Source organism: Lemur catta, chromosome 10 (genome assembly GCF_020740605.2).
Source record: "Lemur catta isolate mLemCat1 chromosome 10, mLemCat1.pri, whole genome shotgun sequence".
Taxonomy (NCBI): domain Eukaryota; kingdom Metazoa; phylum Chordata; class Mammalia; order Primates; family Lemuridae; genus Lemur; species Lemur catta.
The window spans coordinates 5,219,881-5,229,923 of NC_059137.1; the positions used below are offsets into that span (position 1 = coordinate 5,219,881).

A 10,043-nucleotide genomic window follows, 5' to 3' on the forward strand; every position below is an offset into this window, starting at 1 on the left:
ATAGTTAATTCCCCCAAAATCTTTCTTAGAAAAGTATCACATAAAAGTGACAAAAAAGAGAAATTTACCTGATCACTTTGTCGAGCAAGGATACTAACTTCAGTTGAAGCTGCAGATGCTGCCAGCACTAAATCCCTTAAAGAATAAAACCAGAGACCATTAAATTCAAACACAGCAACAGTTCTAACCTGACTTGGCTCTGTGGTAAAATATGAGAGGATTTCCTCCACATCCCAAGGACAGGGTAAGGTTTTCTACCCAGTTGAAGAAAGGCATGAAGATTTTAGATATAAAGCTCAACTTTTTAGTTCCTGTGACAAAACCTTGCCGAATCAGCCCATGGCCTACCTACGTGTTAACAACATACAGACATAACAGAATCAAGTCAGTTCACGACAAACACACCACTCAAAAGCATAATAATCATGCTAAAGGAATGGAAGTTTTACTTCAAGTAATCTACCTTTCAAAGAGAAATTTTGCTCTCAGAAGGAAACTTAATATATTCCTTAAATGTCAACATTTTCAAAAGTCAAATTATTGAGAAAATTGGGATTTTTTAAGATTAGTATGTGTTCAATCTAAATAATTCAAGATTGGGGAAAGAGAAGTAGTCAGAAAGACATTATCAAGCATCAGCTGAAAATACGTTCAGAGCATCTCAGTTCCTATTTTCCTCTCTTACAGAGAAGATTTCAAAGTAGAACAAGATGACTTGGGTGTGACCTGACAGTGGGAGAGGCACCCCCTGCCCGACCCCTCTGCTCACCATTCCTCCATGTAACTGAGGAAGTAATGATGCTGTCTCTCCGTGCAGCTGCCATAGCAGGGTTCCATAAAGTTCACGAATATCTCCGGGTGCTTTTCCTCTTTTTTCTACAATGAACATAGCAGAGGAAAAAAATCTCACGTGCAATTTATCTCTAATCCTATGTAGTTAAGAATCTCAAAAGATAAACCATTTAAGTTTTATGAGAAAACACACTGAAAATCTAAGTCCAAATACACAGACATGACAGCACTGAGTAGTGCGAAGAGTATAAATGTCACACCACAGCGAGCTGCGTTCAAACTCTGTTCTGTCACTTTCCGGCTGTGGGACGAGCACACACTGATTTCTCAACCTCCATGATACTCAGTTTTCTCAACTGTACAATGGTCTTGCGAAGCCTGCTTCAGAGGCTATTGTAAGTGCAAAATGAAATACCCATAAAGCATCCAGCCCAGTACATGGAACATAAATAACAGTCTAAAATAAATGCTAGGCCGGGCGCGGTGGCTCACGCCTGTAAGGCCGGGCGCAGTGGCTCACGCCTGTAATCCTAGCACTCTGGGAGGCCGAGGCGGGTGGATCGCTCAAGGTCAGGAGTTCGAGACCAGCCTGAGCAAGAGCGAGACCCCTGTCTCCACTAAAAATATAGAAAGAAATTATCTGGCCAACTAAAATATATATAGCAAAAATTAGCCGGGCATGGTGGCGCATGCCTGTAGTCCCAGCTACTCAGGAGGCTGAGGCAGTAGAATTGCTTAAGCCCAGGAGTTTGAGGTTGCTGTGAGCTAGGCTGACGCCACGGCACTCACTCTAGCCCGGGCAACAAAGCGAGACGCTGTCTCAAAAAAAAAAAAAATAAATAAAATAAAATAAAATAAATGCTAGTGTTAACGTTATCCCTGAGAATAAGAAAGTTCTAATATCTTGAAGTAAGGCATCTCAGTAAACATATTTTTAAAACTCCACCTTAATAGAAACCCGAACAAGTTAAAAACAAGACAGCTTTACCAAATATCAGACTGACAAGGACTAAGAGGTACCACAGCATACAGACACACGTGTTGGGTAGTCCCACTGGTGGTAGAAGTATAAACCAGTACAACTTTTCTAAAAGGTACTTTGGCAATGTTTTCAAAAGCCTATCCAATAAAGCACATATCTCTTTACCTAGGAATTTCATTTCTAGTTACTGATTCCAAAAAATAAACATAATCACATAAAATGTATATAAAAGAACGTACCATGGCATTCTTTAAAACAGGGGAAAACTAAAAGCAACTTGGAAATATAACAGAAGAGCTAAATAAATAGATTTTCCATGCAAAAAATTAAATTCAGATTTTATTTACTGACATAGAAAGGTGTTTGTAATTTACTAAGTAAAACAAGATTGCAAAACAGAATGACAACTCCCACTTTTGTTTTTAGACATTTATTTATATATTTAAATGACCTGGAAATTTGTATACTAAAATATCAGGAGTTATTTCTGAGTGGTAGGATTAAAAAATGGCTTTTTGGGGAGTCTTAGTTACTAAGTATTTTTAAATGTTTTTCTAAACTTTGAAAACCAATTCTGATTTGAGAATAAAAATTTTGCCTCAATTGCTTTTTAAGGCTGGGGCGCACACCAGTAGTCCCAGCAACTTATGAGGCTGAGGCAAGAGGATGGCTTGAGCTCAGGTTGCTGTGAGCTATGATAACGCCACTGCACTCTAGCTGGGTAGACAGAGTAAGACTCTGTTTCAAAAAAAAAAAAAACCATTGCAATGTAGTAACACTTTGACGATCTTATAATTAATGTTCTTCCCCTATCTTCGCAATGACTCACTTTCTCACACCATTTGGTTCTCTGCTCAAATGGTTCTCCTTAGAGAGGCCTTCCTTGACCACCCAATCTCAATGGCCCCCAGTGGCCATCCATCCCTAACACTGCTGTATTTTCCCCACCACCCTTACCAGTCCTCAATCCCACTCTTATTATTGACGAGCACACTGATTAGAATGTAAGACCAAAAAGGCAAAGACGTGGCCTTGGTCACTGCTATGTTCTCAGCTTTAATGCAGGACCTAGAACACTGACAGCATTCAATAAATATCTGAATAACAAATGAAAGAATTTTAAAAATCAAGTTTTTTTCTTTTCTAAAATTTCCTTATGAGGTTAACCAAGACTCACAGTTTACAGCTTAAGCAAAAGTAAGTTTTATCATTTTTTTTTTTAACCTCATAACTAAACAGGAGAACACGTTATAAGTGGACACAACCATTTTGGTCCCTGGGCCCATGGTGCAACATTGAAACCTTACACCTGAAGTTGCATAATCACTGTCAGAGGAACCTCAAATGAAAACCTCCAACTTTTATTAGAAGACTTTTCTAATTCTCAAAGAACCAAACCATTCCTTTTACACGCCTACCGGTAGTAGAGCCATCACCACATCTGGAGATGTTTCCAGGGTCCCATCTGCAGCAGCATATACTATTGTGAAGACGTATGTACCAATCCACAGCACATCCAGAACTGAAAGACACATGCCCTAATCAGTAGGTAATAAAAATCACAGCAACCAGATACAGCAAAAAGCATCTTATGTTTGGAATATGCATTATGTGCAATAACATACTATGGATAAAAAATCAAAGTACTATAGCTTTAACAAAGGTCCAGATTTCGCTGACTATATATAACTCAGAGGCACAAAGACTCAAGAAGCCCAAATTCATCCCAAAGTTATAGTTTTTCTACTAGAATATAATCAAGGCAAATTATGAATAATTCTAAGAGAAAGTTGGGATCCACTTCATGTTATTTACTATGAAACAGAGGTGTCTCCCAAAGGGTCATCATTTTACACTGATTTAATTAGCTGACTGGAATAGTGGCATTATTCATGAAGCAGGTACCAACACCTCCGTAAGCAGGTATGCAGGTACATCACATGATTTAGTTTCTGTAATACGGATGACACCTCACTGGAGGTCCGCACAACAAGAAAAGCAGTATTACCTCTGACAGGATGATCTGACTCATAAAATGGAGGGCAAGGAATGACCTTTTTTTCCTGCAAAGTCTGAAAGAGATTTGGGGAAAAAAAAAGTGTCAAATGAAACAATCCCTAAACCAACGAAACATTCAAATCCAATCTGTTCCCCTAGATGCCACCTGTTCCATCTTCCTAACCGGGAGAGACAACAAAGAGAACAGTGTCGGCTGCTTCTAGGACCCTAACCTACAGAAATGCAGGAACGTGTTCAGATGTAGGTAATGAGGATGTTCAGTGCAATACCATTCATAGAAGCAAAACCGCTAGTACTGATGCAGATGCCCATCAAAAATGGAACAAAGTGTGGCACCTCTACACTACTATGCAGCCACTTAAGAGAATGAAGTGCCTCTATATGGAATGAGATGGAAAAAAGACCCCAATATACTAAGTCAAAAAATAAAAAAGGCAAACAAGCAATCAAGAAAATTAAACAAAATGCGTTATCTGATTATAGGCTAATGCCCTAAAAGAGTATGAGCTATGTACCGAATTTCATATAACAACAATAACAAGTAAGAAACAAAACCTTGACCTCAAGCCTACACCACCACCACCACACTCACCACTCCACACCCACGCCCCCTCAAATAGTCTCCAGGAGGAATGCACAACACAGGCCACAACATCGCCTGTGAACCCCTCCTCAGGTCCAGGCTTGAATGGACGTATGTGGGTTCTTTGTGAGTCAATTTATACTGAAGAATATTTGTGAATATTACCTCAAGAAAATCACAGGGAGGATGACAGAGTGCACATGCAACAACAGAAGCATCCATTTTCTTTGTTGCCCGTAGTTAAAGAAACTGAGTCTTTAAGATGGCCTTGTTAAAAGACAAATACTCTGCTTTAACCCAGAGTGATTTTGCATTATGGCAATAGTTTTGTCACTAACTCCTTTTTCCCTTAAGCTGTTTTTATGAAATGAATTAGAAACATAAAGTTGGGGAACAATGCAGAGTATGATCACATTTTACTTTAAAAGAAAGGTGCATCTACACATAGACTATCTACATAAGAATCAGAAAAGTCTGGAAGGCCACCCATGTAACAAAGCACAGTGGGTGCCCCTGAAAGGAGGACTACGGGATAGAAGGGAGAGTCCCACTCTTTTCTTCATTCACTGATGGATTTTGACAATGAGCATAAATTACTTTTTAGTAGAAAAACAACAAAGACACTCCTAAGCCAACCAAAAATAGTGGGTGACTTAAGAGAAGTTCTGAAGTTCAAGGTAAGAACTTACAGGAAGATACTGGACCACAGTTCCATTCTGTTTTCCCACTGCCAGCTGCTTTCCTTTGGGGCTCCAGCACACTAAGCAAAGAGAATGCTACCAATTAAAAACTGAAAAAATGGAGCAAATCAATGAGATCTATTACACACAGCTACAAAATCACCACTTCTCATCCTTTGGTCAATTCATGGAAGTGAAATGAAAAAAAATAAAATCATTTTAACGATACAAACCAATTATATCACTGGGCCAAGGAATTGAAAGCTAAAAATGCTTTTTCAATAGATTATTGCCCAGAAAGCTGCCAAGTACAGAAAACTCTGTAGTCTTTGGATAAGGCAGGGAAAAGAGAGAAGAAGGGTTTCAAATATCAAGAAATCATTCTCTTGCTATTTGATATTTCTAATGCTTTCCTCCCTGAAGGTACAAATGACTGTCGGAGTATGATCCCTTCACACCCAGAAACAATTATTCTTCAAACACAGTTCTAATCCAGCCGTACCAAAGTATTTCTCCAGAAAACCCAAGCACATTCAGGTTAAATCATGTATGCTGTTTGGCTTCAAGGACATTAAACTATGGAAATAAAGAATACTCTCCATTTCTACCCAAAGAAACCCACAAAAACCAAAAATCTATCTATTTTTACTTCTAGAAATTAATTTTTAAATAGATTACCATTACTATATGATATAGTGTGAAAGCCTTTATTACCCACCAGACGTTACTGCTACCGTGGAAGGAAGAGTTGCACACACTTTCACTGTTTCTGTGACTTGTAGGACAGCGATACCACCATCAGCTAGACAAACTGCCACCATGGAAGGGACAGTGGGGTTCCACTTCATATCGATCACCATGCCTCCTGCATCTTTCAAAAGCTTATGATAGGCAAATGGGCGTTTCTGCTGTTTAGCCTTTTAAAACAAACAGATAATAGCCAAATAAGTTAATAAATTAATAAATGCACAAGATATTTAATATTCAAAGAAAACTATTGAATATACAAGTTTTTTCAAATCACATTTCATTTTTCTCCTTAACCATAAAAAAGATTTAGCTCTATGAAACAACAATCTATTTCTTACAGACTGTTTCAACACAACTTTGAAAATGGCCATCAATTATTCTAACACACTCACAGGGACTCCCAGCACAGAAACATACAAGTGCAAAACAACCAGTAAATAGCAGACACTAGATTAAAATCTTAGCTCTGCTTCTTAATAGTGTTGAGACTTTGGACAGTTACTTACACACTTTGAGCCTGTTTCTTCATATATAAAATGAAGATAGTAGTACCTACTATGTGAGGACATGGTGTACATGAACAAGGCACAAGACATACACAGTACGCAGCACAGGGCCTGGCATACAGTCAGTACAAACACTCATTATTGACTATTATCATTCTGATAATAACACCTTTAAATATCCCAAGCAATGATATAGATATTATAAATATAGATATTGCTCTTACAGATATTGCTTGGAATGGAAGAACACTGCATAGGAGGCAAGAGACCCAAAGCTTTTGACATTATCTATTAACTCTATGGCCTTGAAAAAGTCACCTAAGCTTCGCTGGTTGGTTGTCTCATGTGTAAATGAGAAAGGATAACACCTTGAGGCAGATGGTGTTATAAAAATAATTTCTTGAAGTCCTTTCTATCTCAAAGATCCATAAATTCTATAATTAAAGAATTTTTTAAACCCACATTTTAATCTAGAAAAAGACTTCAAGAGTTAACCTACAAAGCTTCCAAGTTGTAACTCAATACCAGAAAATCTCCTTAGTTTCCCAATTGATATTATAGTATAACAGTCGCTTACCTCATTTGAGAATGTGCGGACATCAAAAAAAGCAATAATGGAACCATATTCGCTGGACATCATGCACACAGAGAGTGTGAGGTTATCGCAGCTCAGAGCCAGGTGATGGATTGGGAATTTCATAGGAACTAGCAAGCTTTGGACTTTATCAACTACAGAAACAAAAAAAGGCAAAGCAGAAAACAGCATATTCTAAGCACAAAGCCATAACCTCTTTATCCAGGTCAATGTGAACCAATTTTTGCATCTATATAAACACACATACTCCCTTGATACCTAGCTATGCAGATAAATCTTAGCTTTCTCATAGATATATACATTAGGAATCACAGGGATTCTTACTCATACAACCTGGGGAAACTGGCTATTGTCCTTGTTGAAAGTATTTTTACAACAATGCTCCAAATATACACATTCCCACTTGTTTGGATGGTCCTATTATGCCAACTGAAAAATCCATGCAACAAAACCCTTCGAAAGAGCAGAGCCCAAGTTCAACTGAGCAAAAATAAAAGTATGGTATAATGGTAGTTTCTACTTCCCTCTGAGCTCAGAGGAACAATTCACTGAAAGAGAAACACAAAGGACCAAAGAGAAAACCCAGAAAGGCTTCCAGCATTCTAACTGGAACTTATCTTTTGGGGGGTCAACCTTAAGACCAATAGCACTGTTAAATTTAATACCAGAAAGATTTCTTGGGAAGGAAACATATTAGCAAGCCACTGTACACCTCTCTACTATGCAACATAAATCAAGGAACTTACCTATTTTATTGGGGTCATCTCCAGGTTTATTTTGAATAAGAAGATTTTTAGTAGGAAAAATTTGCAGCCCACTGGCTCCACCAGCAAAGACTAGACCATACTTGTTGGACACTGCAAGAAGACTCGAGCGTTCCTTGGGCAGCTCCTCAGGGGAGTCAAAGATTCTCACCTTCTTTAGTGCTCTAAACTGAAAATCCTGTTGTAAAGAATCAAAATAAGATCAATTCGGGAAAAAAAGGAAATTAAGTATTGTCTGTTGTTATATTCCAGTAGATCCAATGTCAGTACAAACAAAAATATGTATTACACCGAGGCCAAGAACTGTCTCAATCATCTTTGAACTCCCTGTGCTTATCACAGTGACTAGTGTAGTGCTCATTAATATTTCTTGAATGAAATAAATGGAGGAAATAAAAAACCTTCCATGAAGCCTGCCTTGACTAATCCGGCTTACACTGATCTTTTCTTTTTCTAAATTCCTAGCGTATTTATTGTCTGAATTGCCACCCAAGTTACACTTCATTATTTATAATCTTGTCTTATTTCATGGTATGCATTGTCTCATGACCCAGTGTAGTGCTTAAACTTCAAAAGTTCTTACAGCTTTTCCTGGTCTTTATTTTGTAAACTAGATTCTTATGGTGTGTTCATACAGAATCCCTAATACAACCCCATACTAATTTCCTTGGATTTGTGGTTTAATACATATTTTCTAAAAGATCAGCTGAAACACTCTTAGTTCCAACTCATCATGGTGAGTAAAAATTCACACAGCTTTCCAGGTGAGACCATACCATGGTTTTACACAGGAACAGAATAAAAGTTTCAGTCTTTTCTGTACTCCTCATCCTGACAATCCCCAGTAGCCTACATGAGTCTTGGTCATATGGGTGGAGAGGGCCAGTGGGATGAAGAGGCACCAAAGAGCTCCCTTGTTATAGTCAGTAACTCAAAGGGAGACTACCAACTTCTGCGTCTGTGGTTCTAAACCCTTTTCTTCTACCTTAGCATACTGAGGAATGACACATCCCCATCAAGCAGCTCAGTAGAGGCAGTGATTCTCAAGAAAGAAGAGAGAATCGCTATTTTAAATAAGATATAGATTACTATCCCCTAAACGCATTCTAGTGATTTGTTGTTCACACAAATGCCTGAAATCTTCCTGCAACGTACTCCCTGTCAGCTGTTTAAAATAAATGTAGCTCATTCTGTGTGCCCTCATTCTGTAAGAACACATATGAGAACTATTAAACACACCATTCTGGGAGTCAGCCCCAGCGGGCTCCCACATTACCGTCATTTGCTCCACCTGCCCTTCCCTTTAATTTCCTGACTTTAGGCTGAAACCGGTGGCAAAATAGTCTTCTTAGTCCAATTAACTAAAGGTTTTGTAGGGTGGATGATCTTCTCTGGCCTTACCTCAGGCAAGCCTGGATTACCTTACAGAAGTAGTACAGGGAGAGCAAAGAACAGAGGGTCTTAACTGACGCTGGCTTTCAACCCCCTTGTCAAATGTGGCTTTGGGTAAATTACTTTCTGAGCCTCCATTTCCTCCTCTACATTAACTACTTCGTAGGGTTGCTATAATGATTACCACAGAGCCTGGCACAGAGTAAACGCTCAATAGTTATTACCACGACTGCGACCACCACATGGAAGTACCTAGTATAGAACTCAAGAGGCGTGCACACGACCAGGAAGGGACGGGGAAACTGAATTCAGCGGGGCTACCAGGCCGGCGGCGCGACAGAGTGCTCCAGGACGCGCCAGCGAGAGCTCTAACTGCGGCAAACTGCTCAAACAGAAGGCGGGGCAGCCAACACCGCGCTCCGCCGTTCAGCCGGGCTCCAAGGCAACGCCAGGACTAAGGAAGGAAGGGAGGGAGGCCCCGACCAGTCTCTGACCTTCATCTCCCGCTCGGGGATCATGACATCCATCTCGTCTCCCATCGCGCCGCCCTCAGTAGGTCGAAGCAGGTCCCACTGCGGCCTGCGGCCTTGCCCGCAGAGCCCAGACCCCTCAGAAGCCAACCTCCTTCCCTCAGTACAAGCGGCGCACAACGGATCGCGCATTTCCGGCGCGCTGTGGTGTCGCTAAGCGTCCCCTCCGCGGCGAGGTCGGGGGAGGCCGCCGGAGCGCCTGAAGTAGCGCGCCCGCCGCCCGCCGCTCCCCATTGGCTAGCCTTGAAGTAGGGGCGTGGCCGTAGAGCCCTAGGTCGTCCTGGCTCCCTCCGCCTGTTTGCAGGGCTGACTGGTCGCGTGTTGCTTTTGCTCCGTGGGCGGCGCACGCTTACGTGCTTCGCGCTTGTTGCACCTTTGAAACCTCACAGTGACCCTTAGATATAGGCAGCTACTAGAGGCTTCCGATTCAAAGAAGTTGGGAACTTGATG

General features: G+C 40.4%; 1 protein-coding gene across 8 annotated transcripts in view; it reads right to left on the reverse strand.

Moving 5' to 3' along the window:
- The window catches only part of NUP214 (nucleoporin 214), a 90,342-nt gene extending 80,601 nt beyond the window's left edge, over positions 1 to 9,741 (reverse strand). For all 8 annotated transcript variants that reach the window (XM_045563723.1, XM_045563722.1, XM_045563721.1 and 5 more), the window contains exons 1-9: positions 9,558 to 9,741; positions 7,654 to 7,849; positions 6,890 to 7,041; positions 5,775 to 5,973; positions 5,066 to 5,136; positions 3,783 to 3,846; positions 3,193 to 3,296; positions 770 to 876; positions 69 to 135 (exon numbers count right to left, since the gene is read on the reverse strand). In XM_045563723.1, coding sequence (XP_045419679.1) covers positions 69 to 135; positions 770 to 876; positions 3,193 to 3,296; positions 3,783 to 3,846; positions 5,066 to 5,136; positions 5,775 to 5,973; positions 6,890 to 7,041; positions 7,654 to 7,849; positions 9,558 to 9,725 — 1,128 coding nt within the window. In that variant the 5' untranslated portion in view covers positions 9,726 to 9,741. The remainder of the gene's footprint in view (positions 1 to 68; positions 136 to 769; positions 877 to 3,192; positions 3,297 to 3,782; positions 3,847 to 5,065; positions 5,137 to 5,774; positions 5,974 to 6,889; positions 7,042 to 7,653; positions 7,850 to 9,557) is intronic.
- Between the last annotated feature and the right edge of the window lie 302 nt (positions 9,742 to 10,043).